Here is a 21735-nt window from a genome sequence, read left to right as displayed (position 1 = left end):
TTTTTGTTCAGGCAGTTTACTGACTCTTGTTTTTTTTTTCCCCCCAGCTTCTCCAGTTGGCAACGGATACATCAGACCACCAGCAACACCAGCGGCAAGTGCACAAGGTGACAGAGGACCACCAATCATGATGCCCATAAATGTTGATCCTGACATTAAGTCAGGAGAGTATGTCTTAAAAAGTGTATTTGCCAATTTTACTACTCAGGCTGAGCGAAAGATTCGCATCATCATGGCAGAACCACTGGTAAGTTAAGTAAAAGTATTGTTTCAGCCAATTGTCTTGCAAAATTAGTACTCTAGTCTTTTGAGGGGATGATGAAGGTGATTAATGAGGATAGGGCAGTGGATGTTGTCTACATGGACTAGATTAAGATGCATGGGATCCATGGCCATCTGGTTTCAGGACTGGCATACCCATTGATGAAAAAGATTAGCAGTGGAAAGATGTTGTTCTGGCTTGAGGTCTGTGACCAGTGAAGATCTGAAGGGATCAGTGCTGGGACTTCTGATGTTTCTGATTATACATAATGACCGACGAAAATGTAAATAGTAATTTTGCAGACAACATAAAAATTGGTGCAGTTGCAGACAGTGAAGAAGGCTGATAGATCAGATATGGATATGGGTGGAGAGTGATAGGTGCCTGGAACGTTCTTCAAGAGGTGGTGGTGGAAACATATCGCCAGGGATTTTAATAGGCTTTTCGATAGGGACATGGATATGCAAGGAGTGGAGAGATGAGGATCTCTCCACTGAAGGGGTTATCTTGTATCTGTGGCCAGCTTGATTTTAATCATGTATAGTCTTTCTGCTGACTGGATGGCAAGCAACATAAAAGCTTTTTACTGTACCTCGGTACATGTGACAATAAACTCAACTAAAAACTAATCATGTTCAGTGCACACTCGCATTGTAGGCCGAAGGGCCTGTTCCTGTGCTGTACTATTCTATGTTTATTGTTAATTTATCGATTGGTAGAGATGTTTTACAGCACTGACCAGAGATTAAAGTAAATGGTTTAGCACTGGGAGATGGAGCACCATTTTCTAATTTTTTTTCTCAAAAGCCACAATATCCAGTATTACTCAGTTGTGCAAAAATGACCTTTTGGTAGGGGCAGGGGACAGCAAGCAAGCTTATTTGTTAGTTTAGCTCGAGCAGGACAGGGCCTGCTAAAAAGGAAAATAGCTACAGTGATGTAAAACAAGTAGACTTGAAAATACATTTCCAACAAAGATGTTTCCAACACATGCCCCCAGAACATTGTTAATTAGCTGTGCAGGAAGGAAATGCAGTTGTTGGTTTAAACCAAAGATAGACACAAAAAGCCGGTGTAACTCAGTGAGTCGGACAGCATCTCTGTAGAGAAGGAATATGTGACATTTCGGGTCGAGAGTTTGAAGAAGATTTTCGACCTGAAACGTCACCTATTCCTTTTCTCCAGAGATGCAGTCTGACCTGCTGAGTTACTCCAGCTTTTTGTGTCTATTGTTAATTAGTTGCTTGTTTCATAAGACCACACTTGCACCTTGTGCCAGAGTTAGCAACTGTGCATAATTGATATGACCTAGTTAAATTCAGATTAAAATTTAATAGAATATCACACTCAATTAAAGTAAAGAGTTATTGGCCTAGAAACGTGTGCGTACCTGTTTTCACATTATCATGAATAGACTCAAAGCTGCAAAAGATAAGTTTCTTGGACAATATGCGTTTGGCAAGCAAATAATGAGAAGAATTAAGAAAAATGCAGGTTCAAAACTGAGGAAGGATTGAATTTGTGATAAACAGGAATATGGGAAACAACAGATGCAGTTGAATGGATAATTTGAACCTTTAAGGTTCAGAAGACACTTTGTTAGAGGGAGAACATGTAGAAACATTTTTGCTTGTTAATAGGAGTCAGCATAATTGCTTAAATTCACAGCTATGGATGCTAGTGTGCTTAGATCGTCTCTCAAGATCAATATTGACTTGCTTACATTCTTAATTTATGGATTCTGAGGTGACTGATAAGGCCAATATGGCTCTAGTGAGGCCACACATTTGTATGCCTGACGCCAGACTCCAAAAATAGATATTGGTCTAAGCTCAATTAAGGGGAACAAACCGAGAAAGAGGTTCACAAATATGTTAAAAGCCCTCCAAGCAACCCAAATTTCCACTATACTCGTAATGTTTTGTCTATAATGTCTCAAAGTGGAGAAGAACCATTTGAGTTTGTATTGAGTACCTCTTGTGCATGCATTGGAAGCACACAAAAGTCTTGCATATGATCCTATACCCCCTGTGCATACCCCTCGCATTACCCCTACGGGTGTCAGGGGTTATGGGGACATGGCATGAGAATGGGAGGAGGGACAGATAGATCAGCCAAGATTGATTGGTGGCGTAGACTTGATGGGCAGAGTGGCCTAATTCTGTTCCTATCACTTCTGACCTTATAAGCAGCAGAAAGAGTGCATCCACTCACAAATTGTTCACTTGCTCACACCATCAGACACTTGCTGCTCCAGCTGTGAAAGAGTTTGCAGCTCCCATATTGACGTATCAGACATGTCAGAACTCGCAAGAGTGCATGAAGCAAATTACCCCCAATCCAGAGACTGCCTAAAGAGAAAATTAAGAGCTAATGCAGAGACAAAAGAAAGCATGAAATGAAATCAAAAAGTCAATTTCAATACGTTTGGAAATCAGGGAAAATAACATTAATCAGAATATGAGGCAAGAAACTAAACTGGAAATAACATGGTAACCACATGAATGGATTAACGGCTGTGCAGTTTGCAGAAATTCCTCACAACCTGTCCATCAGCTGACAAAATAAACTAGAAGTCCTTGTCTACTCTTTGTCTCTGAAATACTTCAAAAGTAACTGGAGCTTGAGATATCAAAGTTTTATTTCAGGCAGTTATGTCACTTAAATTTATTAATGTGTATTTTTCCACTTCGTACTGTGGGCAACACAACCTATATGTAGCAACACCTGTATTTGTTTTTATTTCTAACCAACAAAGGAAATGGAAATAGCTTTCAAATGGATTAATGTTTATTGCAGTTGGGCAGTTCAGAACTAAATCCAAACTTGGTTCAGAAAAATGAAGTTATTCTGAACCACTATAGGTTTTTGTTTGCCACTAACTTCACGTTTGTAGGTCAGCCATTATTTCTGTTGCTGTTATTTTGTGTATAATGCTTGTATCGAACATATTTAACAAATATCATGAATCTTGCGTAGTTGTGCTTGAAGTTATCCCATTAGGTTTGCATTCACTATAAGAAACACCTGTTCATAGGAGAATCAATTCAAACCATATAAAATCTTACACATTTATCCTATTATCTGAAGCTCTAAGTTGGAATTGCAAATTTGTAGATTCCACTTTTGCATATCATACGGAAAAGGCAGAGAAATTGTTGCCACAAAATATTATGGAGTGAGATTAATTCTTGTTAATTAAGTAAAAGATACATTGGGGAATCAGTGCCCCATTGTGGATAAAAAATAGGTGGCTCTTATTAAGGCCATCAGTGGGCAGTGGCTTAGCCGTAGAGTTGCTGCCTCACAGCACCAGAGACCCGGGTTCGATCCTGACAATGCTGCTGTTTGATTGGAGTTTGTACGTTCTTCCTGTGACCATGTGGGTTTTCTCTGGGTGCTCCGGTTTCTTCCCATTTTCAAAAGATGTACAGGTTTGAAGGTTAATTGACTTTGATAAAATTGTAAATTGTCCCTCGTGCGCTAGTGTACAGGGTGATTGCTGGTCGGCACGGTTTGCATGCTATATTTCTAGTCTAAAAGTTTCACTGGAAAATCTGAAATCTGTATCCTTTAATTTTCTGCCTATTAATATAATTATATAAATAATCTGTAAGCTCACAATTAATGATTGCAACAGGTCAAATTAATTAATTTTATAAATCTGTGGGCAGTAAATATCATTAATTATAAATTGAAGATAACTTAAGTAACTAAATATGGAATGCAACTGGCAATTTGTGCAACTTTTGCAAGTATATTTGAAGGAAATTAACAATATATATGACCATCTATATACTAAAACTCTTGTTTGTTGTTCCTGAACTACAGCCAAAACGGCACACGATAGCGCATCAATTTTAGGTCCACCTTACTCACCGTCGTGCCTTTGGTGCTAATGGAAGAAGTTTCATTGAAATCGGTGTTATATTTTAAAAATTATTCACATTTTAAAGTTTAAATCTATCTCCCAGGGAGAGGGGGGAGGGAGGGAGGGGGGAGGGGGGGGGGGCGGGGAGTGGGGGGGGGCGGGGAGTGGGGGAGGAGTGGGTGCTGCACCAATGCAGGAGGTTTGGGCCCACTTGGTCTAGTCTATTGTAAAACTACAAGTGCTCAAATATGCTTGTATCCGATAGCTGTTTCCTTGTTCTCAAAGATGTGGATTTAAGATTCTAACAAAAATTTGCGCTTTTATTGTGTTTGAAAAATCTAAGGGATGCAGAATTGTTCATCAAAACAAAAGGGATGGAATTCAAGGATCAGGGTTCATGGGAGAAAGGATGATGTAGGAGGAGTTCAGGGGGCTAATGGGTTATAACAAGGTCTCTTATTGGAATTGGAATAAAGACCTCGGATTGTTTTAAGGAGCTGGCCATGGCCACAATGCAGCACATGAAAGAAAATGGTTCTCAGATGAAGAGGATGGTGGCATTTCCCTCTGAAATGTGTGTCACGTGCCCTTGGACTGGAGAGGGTCTGGCAAAGGAGGGACGTGCCAGTGACTGCCAACCCAATCAACTCGGTGACACCATATCCAAATCTTACAACCCCACAGTATTGAGGGGCTAACAATAAAAACTGTTATTGCACTCTGTTGCAAATTAAAGGAGATATTCACTAAAAGGATTGTTTCATCTTTTAATGCTATGCAGAAAATGGTTTATTTAGTCTATTTCTGATAATCCTTTCAATGTGTTTTGCTGTAGGAGAAGGCATTGACAAAATCCTTACAAAGGGGAGAGGATCCACAGTTCGATCAGGCAAGTAAAACAAAATCGTTAATAAATGTTTGACACATTTTAATAATGAACTTTGTTATTGTTTAACAATGAACAAACCTATGTCAAAAAGATTTTTGGACATCAATATTATTATGAGAGATGGGAGCAGGAGTTGCCCATATGACCCTAGAAACCTGTTCCAACATTTATTACGATTATAACTGATCTTTGACCTCAACTCCATTTTCACGCGCAATCCCTATACATTTCGATTCCATTAGAGTACAAAAATCTATCATTCTTAGACTTGACTGATTTTCCTCTGCTGTCTAGGATAGAACAGTGCAAATATTCAGAGACTCATGCTGAAGAAATATGTGCTCATTTCGGTTGTAAATAGCTAACAGCTTATCCTGAGAACATGATCTAAGTACTACAATTTCCAGCTACAACAAGCAATCTCTCAGTATCCACTCCATTAAGCCCTCTCTGAATTTTATATAAATCAAAAAGATCACTTTCATCCTTTTAAATTCCACAGAATATATACCCATGTTACTGTTGTATCTGGTTCTCTGTTTGACTAGAGAATAAAGTGCCCATCTAAGCTATTGCCATTTGCATGTGTTTGACCCATATTCCTTTTTCCTTTTCCCACAAATTTGGCAATTGAAGTAATTCTTCCTGGCTTCTATATAGGTCAATATTAATCAGTACATGGTCCATATCCCTCTATTCCCTGCGCTTTCATGTGCCTATTTAAAAGCCTCTTAAACACCACTACCACCAACGCCCCAGGCAATGCTTTTCAGGCCCCCACCACTCTTGGTGTAAAAAACCTGCCCCGCATATCTCCATTAAACTTTCTCCCGCTCACCTTAAATATAATAAATATTAACAGAATATTAGAGTATTCTACGAGAAATCATCAATAACTATCAACTACTAATCTAGTTCATTATTCAGAGTTTAAAAGTATACAAAACTTTCTTGGTAATGACAACTTTTAAAATTCTGAATTCCGACAACTACATTAAAATCCAAATGGCATCTTGCAGTATAGTAAAATCATTGATTCAAAACTGTAAGTCCTATGTGTGGTTAACAGTCAAGAAGCAAACCTTCACTCAGTTTATTTATATTAGCGTGTGCCAGTAAAAATAGCACAATGTTTCATTTGAACAGACAAGTGTATTTTCATGCTGCAAGTCCAAGGTCAAGACAACCAGACATGCGAGTACACTGAAGTGATAACTACCAACTTGTACGAAGTTCATTTATAGTGAAAGAAAATGAGCTTTCATTGATATAAGACGATATTTGCACATATATTTAATCTGCTCCAACTATAACACAGAATTTATCTTGCCCCTGGCTGAAAAGCTAATGTGAATAAGGCTTGTAATTCACAGACTGTCCAGACTTTCCTCCCTTCCTGTTATAAGTATAAAACCTTTACAGGGTCCACCCTTCCTGCTTTGACATGAAGGAATGATAAAAGAAAGTAATGACAGACAAAATCTTCCATTACGATGTGTCTTTGTAGCAATGTACATAACCTAAAAGAAAGGTTTTTTTTGTCTATTCAACTGAGTAAAGTTATTATCTAATTAGGTGTAGCATTTTGTTATTTTTAGTTCAAATAAAGGCAATCAAACATGTGGAGAAATTAGCTGCAACCATTTTCCAGCCTGAAGTGGCCAAAAGCATTTGAAGCTACGGCCCAAAAATAGAAGCCCAAATCTTGTTTTAATTACATTTAAAGTATCAATTTCCTGATATGGTAACGTTGCTGAAACTATTCAGTGTGCCATTAGTACCTTCACAAAATTGGCTAGCTAGGATGCCAAAACACAAGGAACTGCAGATGCTGCTTTAGCAAAAAACGTCTTGGAGTAAATCAGAGTGTCAGACAGCATCTCTGGATAGTGTGGATAGGTAATTTTTTAGGGTTGGGACGAGATCAAGTTATCCAGTCTGAAGAAGGGTCCCAAAACATCACCTATCCATGTTCTCCAGAGATGCAGCCTGACCCATTGAGTTACTCCAGCACTTTGTGTCCTTTTTCAGCCATCACAGGTGATGGGGGAAGTAGAGGACAAATGGGAGGGATATACTACCACCCCGCAACATCACACCATATAGTCATAAAGCACCAAAACAGGCCCTTCAGCCCAATGTGTCCAGGCTAACCAAGATGTCCCATCCAAACTTGTTCCATTTGCCCATGCCAGGCCCACATCCCTCTGAATATTTCCTATCCATGTATCTGTCCAAATGTCTTTTAAACCATATAACCATATAACCATATAACAACTACAGCACGGAAACAGGCCCGTTCGGCCCTACCAGTCCACGCCGACCACTCTCCCTGACCTAGTCTCATCTACCTACACTCAGACCATAACCCTCTAATCCCCTCTTATCCATATACCTATCCAATTTACTCTTAAATAATAAAATCGAGCCTGCCTCCACCACTTCCACCGGAAGCCCATTCCATACAGCCATCACCCTCTGAGTAAAGAAGTTACCCCTCATGTTACCCCTAAACATTTGTCCCTCAATTCTGAAGCTATGTCCCCTTGTTGGAATCTTCCCCACTCTCAAAGGGAAAAGCCTACCCACGTCAACTCTGTCCGTCCCTCTCAAAATTTTAAAAACCTCTATCAAGTCCCCCCTCAACCTTCTACGCTCCAAAGAATAAAGACCCAACCTGTTCAACCTCTCTCTGTAGCTTAAGTGCTGAAACCCAGGCAACATTCTAGTAAATCTCCTCTGTACCCTCTCCATTTTGTCAACATCCTTCCTATAATTTGGCGACCAGAACTGCACACCATACTCCAGATTCGGCCTCACCAATGCCCTGTATAATTTTAACATTACATCCCAACTTCTATACTCGATGCTCTGATTTATAAAGGCAAGCATACCAAACGCCTTCTTCACCACCCTATCCACATGAGATTCCACCTTCAGGGAACAATGCACAGTTATTCCCAGATCCCTCTGTTCCACTGCATTCCTCAATTCCCTACCATTTACCCTGTACGTCCTATTTTGATTTGTCCTACCAAAATGCAGCACCTCACACTTATCAGCATTAAACTCCATCTGCCATCTTTCAGACCACCCTTCCAAAAGGCCCAAGTCTCTCTGTAGACTTTGAAACTCTACTTCATTATTAACTACACCACCTATCTTAGTATCATCTGCATATTTACTAATCCAATTTGCCACACCATCATCCAGATCATTAATGTAAATGACAAACAACAGTGGACCCAACACAGATCCTTGGGGTACTCCACTAGACACTGGCCTCCAACCTGACATACAATTGTCAACCATTACCCTCTGGTATCTCCCATTCAGCCATTGTTGAATCCATCTTGCAACCTCACTATCAATACCCAACGATTTAACCTTCTTAATCAACCTTCCATGTGGAACCTTGTCAAATGCCTTACTGAAGTCCATATAGACAACATCCACAGCCTTACCCTTATCAATTTCCCTGGTAACCTCTTCAAAAAATTCAAGAAGATTAGTCAAACATGACTTTCCAGGCACAAATCGATGTTGACTGTTTCTAATCAGGCCTTGTTGATCCAAATAATTGTATATATTGTCCCTAAGTATCTTTTCCATTAATTTTCCCACCACAGACGTCAAACTAACAGGTCTATAATTGCTAGGTTTACTTTTAGAACCTTTTTTAAACAAAGGCACAACATGCGCAATGCGCCAATCTTCCGGCACCATCCCCGTTTCTAATGACGTTTGAAATATTTCCGTCATAGCCCCTGCTATTTCTGCACTAACTTCCCTCAATGTCCTAGGGAATATCCTATCAGGACCTGGAGACTTATCCACTTTTATATTTTTCAAAAGTGTCCGTACCTCCTCTTCTTTAATCCTCATAATTTCCATCACTACTCTACTTGTTTCGCTTACCTCACATAATTCAATATCCTTCTCCTCGGTGAATACCGAAGAAAAGAAATTGTTTAATATCTCCCCCATTTCTTCCGGCTCAGCACATAGCTGTCCACTCTGACTCTCTAATGGACCAATTTTATCCCTCGCTATCCTTTTGCTATTGACATATCTGTAGAACCCCTTGAGGTTTACTTTTACATTACTTGCCAAAGCAGCCTCATATCTTTTTTTCGCTTTTCTAATTTCCTTCTTAAATTATTGTACCTGCCTCAAGAAGAAGTGCTTAATGATAAAGATACGTGCATGTTCAAGTCCTCTAGTTATCCAGCAAATTAACCAGAGATACCCATGCAGACATCATGGCACTTAAATCTCACAGCAGCACTCATACTTGGAGTTATGCCTAAGTATGGTGGTTTAATAATAAGGGCTAGTTCCCCCATCACAGCTTAAAGAGGATTCGGAAATTGGAGATGCAAAGGGACATGGGAGTGCTGGTGCAGGGTTCCCAAAAGGTTAATTTTTAAATTGAATTGGTAGTAAGATAGGCAAATGCAATGTTAGCATTCATTTCGAGAGGACTAGAATATAAAAGCAGGGATGTAATGTTGAGGTTTTATAAGGCGCTGCTAGTTAGACCGCATTTGGACAAATTGTGAGCAGTTTTAGACCCATATTTGAGGAGGGATGTACTGGTATTGGAGAGAATCCAGAGGGGGTTTACTAGAATGATCCCAGAGCTGATTGGGTTAAAGTATGATAAGCGTTTGATGGCTTTGGACCTGTACTTACTGGAGTTTAGAAGGTTGACAGGGGATCTCTTTGAAACCTACTGGGTAATCAAAGGCCTGGATGTGTAGAGGATGTTTCCACTATTGGGAAGTCTAGGACCAGAGGGCACAGCCTCAGAATAAAAGGACGTACCGTTAGAAAAGAGATGAGAAGAAATTTCTTCAGCCAGAGTGTGGTGAATCTGTGGAATTCATTGTCACAGACGGCTGTGGAGGCCAACTCATACAGTATTTTTAAAGCGGAGATTGACAGGTTCTTGATTAGTAAGGGTGTCACAAGGAGCCCAACTAGTCAAGTTTGTAACAGTAACAGTAAGAGCATATATGAATCAGAATTGGAAAATTACAATGTGTAAAATGGAAATTTAGAGATGGATTAACCCTCTGACGTAAAGGTAATGACAGGACTACTGTGCCACACCAATGGTTGACATCGACACAAATGTAACTTATTTTTTGCGAAATTAGTCACTTATTAATCTCTCATCTATTGTCCATTTTTCCCCAGTTGATCAGCTCAATGAGTTCACTTGCAGAATACTGTCTTCCTTCTGTTCTACGCACACTGTTTGATTGGTATAAAAGACAAAATGGTATAGAGGATGAGTCTCACGAGTATCGGCCCAGGACAAACACAAAGGCAAAAGGGTAATTATATTTAACTTTTATTTTGGTGATTATTTGGGTTCCATGCCCCTGCTCCTTGATCAGGGGCTTTGCTACATAAATCTTTGGATTGTTTATTAAATCAAAACACCCAGTTTGTCTGAAGAAGGGTGCCGACCCGAACTGTCACTTATCCATGTTCTCCGGAGATGCTGCCTCACCCTCTGAGTTACTCCAGCACTTTTTTTTGTGTACCCAGTTTGTGAGGAGAGTCATGTCATGGACTTGAGAATAAAGCTATGTGGAGTGGAAACCCCTTTCTTCTTAGAAATGTGAACACAATGTAGAGTGGGCAGTAACCTGAGGAGTAAAGTTTTAGACTTGTGTATATAATAGCGTGGAAACCAGCCCTTCGGCCCAACTTGCCCATGCCAACCAATATGTCCCATTTACACTAGTCCCACCTGCCTGCGTAAATGTCCCATTTACACTCGTCCCACCCCCTTAAACCAATCCTATCCATGTACCTGTCTACATTTTCTTTTAAACGTTGCAATAGTGTCTACCTTAACTACCTCCCCCGGCAGTTCATTCCATACACCCACCACCCTTTGTGTGAAAAAGTTACCCCTCAGGTTCCTATTGACATTTTCCCCCCTCACCTTAATGTACTGTCTAAAGACTGACAAACACTGCAATCCAAGTATTGGCTTATAAATTAATAAGATTTCAAGGAAAAAAAGGGTTAGTAAAAACTTGTTCCATGAGCAAATGTCATTTATCAAATGGCGTGATAGTTCAACAGTTAAGGCGGTTGCATTTCTGTTCCAGGGACCCTGGGTTTGATCATGATCTCGCCTGCGTAAAAGTCTGCGTGGAGTTTGCTTGTTCTTTTTGTGATTGCCTGAGATTTCTAAAGGTTTTTTTGTTTCCTTTTACGTTCCAATGACATTCTCGTCATGAGTATTTAAGTGCCATATGTACTGAAATGGAAAAAAGAAATTCTTACTCACAACAGTAATTACCTCTTAATGCAGGTTATTAGCACACATTGAGTTAATGGGCATCTGTGAAAGAGGACACTTTGTAGGGGTACAATGAAGAAGAGGGGGAATGGGTCTAATGGGATTGATCATCTGCATCTGGCATTGACCCAATGGGCCAAATGGCCGCGTGCCATTATAAATGTAAAATAAGATCAATATAAATATTTATGTTAGCAAATATTGGGTGTTGCATAATTGTGAACATAATTCAGTGGAAGCTTACATCTGATTGATAGTTCTGGTGCTTTCAAAATATAATCAACAGGTCAAATTTTCCATCAGGCAGTAAGAAGTTCGGAAATGGCCACGGTACTACTCTTGGCTCAGCCTGATTCTAGCTGCACAATACCATTTCTGTTTCAGCACTGCAAGAAGGAATTTCCAGATCTGTATGGCTATACTTTCCATCAGAATTTCATCTTATGAACTAAGATACTTCAAGTAAACGTTTAATGCAAAATTTGTACGAATCCAATACGGATTTAATCTTTTGAATAAAAGAGATTGCACACATTTAGCCTATAAATTAGTGGGAAATTTACCAACAACTGCCAATGAGACATTTGTTTTATGCATACTGGTAAAATCCCTGTGAAGTAGATTAGTGAGAGTCAGATAGAATGCTGCCGTATTAGACTTGGTGCCTCAAATTGTACTATCTAAAATATTTGAAATATAATTTACATACATCGTTAGAGTAATCTGACCATAAAGTATGTCTTTGTCTCTTTAATGGTCTTAAATAATGCCTTGGGTCATTCAGAGTCTAATTTACCTTCAGATGAAATTTGGAATTCCTCAGTTCACTCAGCCTTGTTTAATATTTTTTCATTTCAATTAAGAATGTACGTCAATTCATACATAATAAAATTGCCCCTCAGGAAATAATAACATAAATGGTCATCTAATAATTTTTAATTATAAGATTATTAAGGGGTTGGACACGTTAGAGGCAGGAAATATGTTCCCAATGTAGGGGGAGTCCAGAACAAGGGGCCACAGTTTAAGAATAAGGGGTAGGCCATTTAGAACTGAGATGAGGAAAAACTTTTTCAGTCAGAGAGTTGTGAATCTGTGGAATTCTTTGCCTCAGAAGGCAGTGGAGGCCAATTCTCTGAATGCATTCAAGAGAGAGCTAGATAGAGCTCTTAAGGATAGCTGAGTCAGGGGATATAGGGAGAAGGCAGGAACGGGGTACTGATTGAGAATGATCAGCCATGATCACATTGAATGGCGGTGCTGGTCGAAGGGCCGAATGGCCTACTCCTGCACCTATTGTCTATTGTCTATTGGATCAGTCTGAAGAAGCGTCTCAACGTGAACCGTCACTTATCCATGTGCTCCAGAGATGCTGCCTGACCTGCTGAGTTACTCCAGCGCTTTGTGTCCTTTTGAGAAAGGCATGTGATCTGTTTCAGGAAATGCATGCTAAACATGCAAATTTTATATTGTAGATAGTGTACATACACATTTAATAAACTACTATCTCTGACATAAGCATGCATGTCATTAGATAATTCCTTTGATGGCGGACTGGTGCTCTGATAACAACCTGTCCCTAAATACCACCAAGACCAAGGAGCTGATCATCAACTTCCGTAGGTCACATAACGGGGAATACGCCCCGATCTTTATCAACGGGGACAGTGTGCAGAGAGTGTCGAGCTTCAAGTTTCTGGGCACTCACATTTCGGAGGACCTAACATGGTCCAATAACACTGCTGCGCTGGTCAAGAAGGCACAGCAACGACTTCTACCTAAGAACACTGAAGAAGTCTGGTCTACCCCAACAGCTGCTGACGACATTCTACCGCTGCACCATAGAGAGCATCCTAACACATGGCATCCCTGTGTGGTACCTCAGCTGCATGGAGGCAGAGAGGAAAGCTCCAGCGAGTAGTCCATAGAGCTCAGAGGACCATCGGAACACAGCTACCAGCCTTGGAGGGCATCTACAACACACGATGCCTCAGAAAAGCCACCAGCATCCACAAAGACTCTTCACACCCCTGCAACAGTCTGTTCGAACTCCTTCCATCGAGCAGACGATACAAGGCCTTCTGCGCCCGCACCTCCAGACTCAGGAACAGCTTCATCCCCAGAGCCATAGCTGCTATGAACTGGTCCTGCTGAGCCGGATGGTCACATCTTACAGTGATCCGGCACAGATCTACTTGCACTTTATTCTGTTTTAAAACTGTTACAATTTGTTTCATTGGGTTGTTTAAATTAATACTGACTAGCTAATTAAATTATTGCATCTTATGGGAGGTGCATTCCCAATCTCGTTGTACCCCTGTACAATGACAATAAAGATATATTGTATTGTATTGTAATGTAATCACAAAATAGTTAGTCATTTATTTTGTCATTTCAGAGATGAACAACAAAGGGATTATCTGTTGGAGAGAAGGGATCTAGCAATTGATTTTATTTTTTCTTTAGTATTAATTGAAGTTTTAAAACAGGTAAGCAACAATTTCCAATTTACATGGTTATATTTATTGTTAATGTTGGCTTACTGTGCAATATATTTTACTTTAAAAGCATGTACATCAACTATAAATTGCCTCTATTAAAATGACTCTGATTGGGTTAGTCATTGAAGATGCAATTCAAAAGTGTGATGACACTTTCCGTTATTATCCAGTAATTTATTTCCTTTAAATATTGTTGTTCTGCAATGAAGAACAGAGACTAGAACACTTTTATATGTAGAGGAAGGGAATTCCCACAGCAGAGCATGTGCATGGCATTGATTAGAATATTAGCCATGGAAATTTTACTTTTCATCAAAGTAAGTGGGCAGTGGGTATGCAAACTGTCTATGGCCTCAAATTCAGCATAGGATGGTTTTTGAGAAGCCTAGCCAACATAGACATTGCTTCACAGGGAGGTTACAATTGTGAGGCCCATGCTAGATTTAGATTACCATTTAGCAAAAAAACAAAGTGCTGGAGGAACTCACCATGTCAGACAGCATCAGTGGAGGGAATGGACAGGTTATGCTTTGGTTGAGGACTCTTCTTCAGAAGGAAGAAGGGTCCAAAACTGATGTGTTGTCTGTCCATTTCCTTCACAGATGCCCCCTGATCCACGGCATTCCTCCAGCACTTTGTGTATTGCTCGAGATTCACGCAAGTGCAGTTTCTTGTGTCTCAATTAAATTCAGCCGAGGGGTTGTGAGTTCCAAAATGAGAATTATTTTTCGCTCCTTGGGGTTTTGAAAATCTATTGATTGGGAACAGATTAATTGCGAGTAGCAGTTTTCAGAGGCATTATATGTAGCAAGTGGCATTATGGCAGATCATAAATCCTCTTGCTCCAATTGCTGCATAAAGAAGCATTCTCTCTCTCCCGAGGAAATCATACTCAGCATTTAGTACAACTAAGCCAAATATAGAAATTCCACCCATTTATATTGAAAATTGCAATCAGTATCCCGATTTACCTAATTACTAGATTGTATTCTTCCTAAAAATTAAATTAGTAGGCTTAAAACATTGGGAATTATTAAGGCTCCGAAAATTCTTTTTCTTGCCGGTCAATAGTTTCCAGACTAGACACGGGTAAATGAAAATCAACTACAATGTCTTCTGCTTCAATGGATTATTTAGCATCTTTTTTTCCCTTTCAGCTTTCTCTTCATCCTGTACCAGACAACCTGGTCCATGAAGTTATTAATTTAGCATTCAAGCACTTTAAATACAAAGAGGGGTAAAACACATTCATTTTCATTATTAACTTTATTCACATTTTTTAACGTATGTTTGTTGTTGACATTAGCTTATTCTCATTATTATTTGTTTAGTTACCTTGGTCCCAACACTGGAAATATGCATATAATAGCGGATTTATATGCAGAAGTAATAGGTGTTCTGGCACAATCAAAGTGAGTAGATCATTACTATTTACATTGGATAATAGATTTTGCAAACACAATTATGGATAAGGATTACTCATAGATATATTATCAAGAATTTTACAGCAGAGCGACTGCGATACGATCACAACATTGGTGAGGAATTTCCCCAGAGCTGCCATCACTACGATTCTGTCTCTACTGGAGTGTAAAACCAAATCTAATTTTAGTTCTCAGCTGGTATGTGGAAGGAGCAGCTGCCAGCCTTGTACAGAATCAGATTTTATAGATGTAACTGCCCGTCCTCATTGGAATCCTGCCAGTTAGCTGACCAACAATTTCCAGCAGAAGTGGTGCAGCGGTAGAGTTGCTGCCTTACAGTGCCAGAGATCCCAGGTTCGATCCTGACTATGGGTGCTGTCTGTGTGGAGTTTGCACATTCTCCCCGTGACTGCTTGGGTTTTTTCTCCGGATGCTCCGGTTTCCTCTCACACTCCAAAGACATGCAGGTTTGTAGGTTATTTGACCTCTGTAAATTCCCCCTAGTGTGTAGGATGCAAAAGTGGGATAACATGAAATAGTGTGTGGGTGATCAGTGGTCGGCGCGGACTTAGTGGGCCGAAGGGCATGTTTCCACCCTGTATCGCTAAACAAAAATGCCAGTTGAGGAAAATTGAACATAGAACATAGAACAGTACAGCACAGGAACAGACCCTTCAGCCCACAATATCTGTGCCAAACATGATGTCAAGACCATCTCTTATCAACCTGCGCATAATCCATATCCCTCCGTTTCCTGCATATCCATATGCCTATCCAAAAGTGCCTTAAATGCCACGATCGTATCGTTGGTCAGTGCGGATTCAGTGGACTGAAGGACCTATTTCCGCGCTATATCTCTAAACTAAAACTAAACTGAAAATATGCCTCAACCTGGCAGCACATTCCAGGCACTCACCACCCTCTGAGTAAAAAAAAGTTGCAATCGCTCAAGTTGGAATTGGGTAGCAATTGATGTGCTTTCCTTCATTGCAAGAGGATTTACGTACCGACATAGGAATGTTTTATTACAATTGCACAGGCCTGGGTGAGGTCATGCCCTGGAGGATTGTGTACAGTTTTTAATCTCATCGCCAAAGGGGTGGCAGAGTGGTAGAGCAGCAAGTTACTGCCTGACAGCGCTGGAGACCTGAGTTTGATCCTGACAACAAGTGCTGTCTGTACAGAGTTTGTACATTCTTCCTGTGACCGCGCGGGTTTCTCCGGGTGCTCTGGTTTCCAGCCACATCCAAAAGGTGTGCAGGTGTGTAGGTTAAATGGCTTCTGTAAATTGTTCCTAATGTGTAGAATAGAAAATGCACGGTGATCGTTGGATGACGTGGACTCAGTGGGATAAAGGGTATCAATTAGACCTGTGCTCACCCATTTGGAGAAGTGAGAGCAGATCTGTGGAAATGTACAAAATTCTGACAAAGTTCAAAAGGCTGCTGGAAGGATACATCCATTCATGTTGTTGGAAGATGGGGAGGCAGAAGAGTTTCTTGAATCAGTCTCAGGAATAGGCATTTGGGGCTGAGATGAGGAGAAATTATTCAGTCAGAGGCTGGTAAACATGTAGAATACCCTACCTCAAAATTGTAGTATATAATTAAGATGGAGATAAGGTTCTGGACACGAAAGGCGTTAAGGAATTTAATTTAGTTTAGGGATGCAATGTGGAAGGAGTCCCTTTGGCCCACTGAGTCTGCGCCGACCAATGATCACCTGTACACAAGTTCTATGTTATCCCAGTTTCGCATCCTACAAACTAGGGGCAAATTGCAGAAGCGAATTAATCTACAAACCTGGATGTCTTTGGAGTGTGGGAGGAAACCAGAGCACAGGGTGAACGTACAACTCCACGCAGCCAGCACCTGCAGTCAGGATTCAACCCAGGTCTCTGGAGCTCTGTGGCAGCAACTCTACCACTGCGCCACCGTGCCATAAAGAGTGGAAAATATGGTTTTGCGATAGATGTTTGTCATTGGATGTGTTTTGGATCATGGCATGTGGTCAGATTTCAGTTTGAGATTGGTCTCAAAATACATCACCAAAATTGGCAGAGTGTCATGATTAAGATTAAGTCTTACCTTTAAGGAAATTTTGGACAAATTTGGAGTATTTTCTTGGAACACCGTGGTTGAGGGGAGACCTGATAGAAGTATATAAAATTGTGAGGAGGTAGACAATCAGGAAAGACATTCAGAACCTTTTTCCCAGAGTGGGAATGACAGACTAGGGTTTAGCTTTAAGGTGAAAGGGGCAAAGATTAAAAGAGATGTGCGGGGTAATTTTTTTACAGAGGATGTTGAGTGTCTGAAATATGCTACCAGATGTAGTGGTGGAGGCAGATACAATAATACATTTAAGAGACTTTTAGGTAGGCACATGGATATGCAGGGGATGGAGGGATATGAATAAAGTGCAGGCAGAGGAGATTAGTTTATTTAAGCATTGTAATTATTTCTTGATTAGTAAGGGTGTCAAGGGTTATGGGGAGATGGCAGGAGAATGGAGTTGAGAGGGAAAGATAGATTTGCCATGATTGATTAGCGAAATAGATTTGATGGGCCGAAAGGCCTAATTCTACTTTTATGACGTACACATATTCAGCATAGGCATTGTGGGCCAAAGGGCCTGCTCCTGTGTGGTAGTCTTCTATGTTCTATGGAAAAAAGGAAACATATAACACATACAATCATGTACTTAACCGTGTAGGTTTCCAGCTGTGAAAAAGAAATTTATGTCGGAGCTTAAAGAACTACGTCAGAAAGAACAGAACCCAAATGTAGTTCAAAGCAGTATTAGCCTCATAATGGGCATGAAGTTCTTTCGAATCAAGATGTATCCTGTGGAAGACTTTGAAGCCTCTTTTCAATTTATGCAGGTAATTCATTTGGCTCTTGCAGTTGGTTTAACTGTAATAATTGTGCAATAATATTTTAACATAGTATACAGTACCATCAAAGGGGGAGGTGTTCTAATTCCTAATGTGTTTTCACTGCAAAATTGCAGGAGGCAGTCTGTACCAATGGCAGAACAAGCCTTTAAACAGTGAGCCTTCCCACATTGTGTAGGAAGGAACTGCAGATGCTGGTTTACACTGAAAATAGACACAAAATGCTGGAGTAACTCAACGGGTCAGGCAGCATCTCTGGAAAAAAGGAATATGTGATGTTTCTGGTTAGGACCTTTCTTCAGACTAAAGAAGGGTTTTGAACCTGAAACGTCACCTATTCCTTTTCTCCAGAGATGCTGCCTGGCCTGCCTAGTCAGCCTTCTCGCATTGCTTTGGGGATATTCCCTAACTGATTTGACTAGATTGCACAAAAAGTTTTTCACTGTGCCTCGGTAAACGTGATAATAATAAACCAATACCAATAGCAAGTTGGCATTCTGGCAAAAGTGTTTTTGGGACAATCTTGCGCTCTAGTAATAGGATAGGACCAGCATAGATTTGCAAATACAAGAAACTGCAGATGTTGGTTTACCAAAATAAAAGAAACTAACATGCTAGAGTAACTCAGTTAGTCAAGCAGCATCTCTGGAGGACACAGGTGATTTTTTTTGGGGGGTGGATGGGAGATGGGGTGGAAGAAAACTTGAAGAGGTGGGGGCAGGACAATGGCAGACAAGTGATAGGTTGATACATACAAAATGCTGTAGCAAATTAGTGGGTCAGGCAGCATCTCTGGAGGAAATAGATAAGTGACATTTTGGGCTGAGTCCCTTCTTTAGGTTGATTTTACTGGGAGTGATAGGTGGATATAGGTGAGCAAATGTATGGACAAAGGCTCAAGGTGAAAAAGGGACAAAAAGGGTGGAAGGAGAGAAGAGGGGAATGCAATGTGAAGTCAGAGGAAGGTAAACAGATGGAAAGGTGGGGGGGAGAGAGAGTGGGATGACACAGTGGGTGAAATGGATGATGACACAGGTGGGACACAGGGAAAAGATGGAGGGAAAAGTGTGGGGGGAATATTACCTGGAATTGGGGAATTCAATGGTAATTTTAGATAACTACATCCCACTCCTGCTTTTTATGTATTTATGGGCAAGGTTCCTTTTTTAAAAAAGAATTATAATACATATTTACTAATTAACTATTCTCTGAATAAATTGCTTTTCATTATTACCATGCAGTTTTACAGTTAAACATATATAACTTGGCAAAATGTTAAATTACCAACAAAAAAAGACATGTTTTTTTGTTTAGAATTGCACTGTTATAGTTACCTTTCATTTATTTCCTTAGGAATGTGCGCAGTATTTTTTGGAAGTTAAGGACAAAGATATCAGGCATGCATTAGCCGGGCTCTTTGTGGAAATACTATTTCCAGTGGCCGCAGTGAGTATAATCAATTACATCTTCAATAATGTACGGGAAGGAACTGCAGATGCTAGTTTACACCGAAGATAGACACAAAATGCTGGAGTAACTCAGCAGGTCATGCAGCATCTCTGGAGAAAAGGAATAGGTGATGTTTCGGGTTGAGACCCTTCTTCAGACTGAGAATCAGGGGAGAGCAAAACTAGAGATATGAAGAGGTACAAAGAATAAATGAATGAAAGGTATGCAAAAGGATGAATCTCGATGTTTCTGTAGTTTCCCTCTTCACTGACTCTCAGTCTGAAGAAGGGTCTCGACCCGAAACATCACCTATTCCTTTTCTCCAATTATACTGCCTGACCCGCTGAGTTACTCCAGCATTTTGCATAAAACAGCATCTACAGTTCCTTCCAACACATATTAAATTATGTTTAATGAGTTGTACATCATATACATTGCATTATTTTCCCATGTTTTTAAGGCGGTTAAAAATGAAGTGAATGTACCTTGTCTTCGAAACTTTGTGGAGAGCCTCTATGACACAACATTGGAATTGTCAGCACGGAAAAAGCATTCATTGGTGCGTATACTCTTGCTTACACTGATATGAGGTGTTAAATTATTTACCATTAAGGAATTCGGAGATGGGTTGCTTGTTACACAAGAGCATAAGAAAATAGGAGCAGAATGAGGCCAGCTGACCTCTCAGGACTACCCTGTTATTCAGTATGATCATGGTTGAACTACCCCAGTTCTCAACATATTCTCAATTGTCAACGGTCAAAGGTTCTTTTTTTTATCACATGTACAGTGAAATTATGCTTTTGCTTACTGTTCAGTGAAGTATCACCATACCTTGGCACAATCCCCAATTAGTACAAACTGTTTAGAAATAGTCCACTGAGACCGCATGCAAGAGCTGCCAGGTTTTGGTGCCATTTTCAAAGCCCCCGGCTCCTGCAGTGCCATCAGCCGTGGCCTCCATCCGGATCATCCAGCGAACCGTCATCCCTCTCCTTGTCCGGCCAGTACCCCAGGGGGGCCTCCCACAGGGGACCTTGAGGGCGTGGAAGGTATGAAGCCGATTCACTCTCTTACCATCCCTTGCTCTCGCGACCACTGTCCTCCTCTCGGCTCCCTCCATCCTCCTCTATGGGGGACGTAGAGGGGTCGGGCTCGGTGGCTCCCTCTACAGGCTGCACCTGCCGGTCCTTCTGGCCGCGCAGCCCGCTGGTCTTTCTTACAGGTCTACTGGCACCTACTCTGTGCCAGATTTTCCTGACGCATAATCTATAGATCTTTCAAAAAAATTGTCGACGCACCTTAAATATTTCTCATTATCTAGCCTTCAGATCTCTCCAGGAGAGATAATTCCAGAGACTCACGACACCCTGTGAGTAGAATTTCGACATCACTTTTAAATGACCTGCCCTTTTTCTTGAAATTGTGCTACCTTGTTAGAGACTCACCCACTCGTGACAATATCTCCATGACTATCCTGTACAATTGCAGCAAAACACCCTTATTTTTCAACTCCAAGCCCTTTGCAATAAAGGTCAATAACGGCCTATGTTGCCTGAAAAACTGGCTGCACCTGTTTGCGAATCTCTGCACCTTTAATAGTTACGTCAGTAGTTTTATAAAGTCGATCTTATCAACGTCATCTGGAATGCGTGAGATATTAGAGTATCTAAAATCTATCATAAAACAAAATGAGAGGAGCGGGGGGAGATTGGAGAAATAGCCATTCGAGTAAGGGCATTTGTTTCAACAAAGACTGGGGTAAGGGCAAGCATAAGGACAGGTTAGAGTAAGGGCAAGTTAGTTTCAACAGTGACTGCTGAGTTGCAAGGAGGAGGAGCATGGAGATTAAAAATCAGCCTTAGCTTCTGGGAATGAAAGCTCCTAGAGGTGTATAATAGGAAGTCCGACCGGTATGAGTAGAGCTAATGATTTTGAGCCGCTGATTTTGGGAGTGGCTGTGCCGGAGGTGGGGAACTGTGATTGACAGTAAGTGTCAAGGCTAGGGCTCGAGAGGAGAGGGTGAAGATAATCTCCCATGCTCCTCTTTATAAATTTCTTCTATTGTCTTAGTGCAGTCGGGATGGCTGATAGGGCAGTGATTCGATCCCTCTGCAG

The 21735-nt window shown here is 40.7% G+C and overlaps 1 protein-coding gene across 3 annotated transcripts in view; it reads left to right on the top strand.

Annotated features, from left to right (window-relative positions):
* Positions 1-21735, top strand: part of LOC144595191 (protein furry homolog) — a 144967-nt gene that overhangs the window by 16891 nt on the left and 106341 nt on the right. For all 3 annotated transcript variants that reach the window (XM_078402361.1, XM_078402360.1, XM_078402362.1), the window contains exons 2-10: positions 48-247; positions 4969-5022; positions 10225-10364; positions 13746-13836; positions 15006-15085; positions 15180-15260; positions 17988-18156; positions 19522-19614; positions 20078-20176. In XM_078402361.1, coding sequence (XP_078258487.1) covers positions 48-247; positions 4969-5022; positions 10225-10364; positions 13746-13836; positions 15006-15085; positions 15180-15260; positions 17988-18156; positions 19522-19614; positions 20078-20176 — 1007 coding nt within the window. The remainder of the gene's footprint in view (positions 1-47; positions 248-4968; positions 5023-10224; positions 10365-13745; positions 13837-15005; positions 15086-15179; positions 15261-17987; positions 18157-19521; positions 19615-20077; positions 20177-21735) is intronic.

The sequence above is a fragment of the Rhinoraja longicauda genome, chromosome 7, assembly GCF_053455715.1.
Source record: "Rhinoraja longicauda isolate Sanriku21f chromosome 7, sRhiLon1.1, whole genome shotgun sequence".
Lineage (NCBI taxonomy): Eukaryota > Metazoa > Chordata > Chondrichthyes > Rajiformes > Arhynchobatidae > Rhinoraja > Rhinoraja longicauda.
Note: the sequence above shows the minus strand (reverse complement) of the source record. Positions and strands in the feature narration are given on the sequence as shown.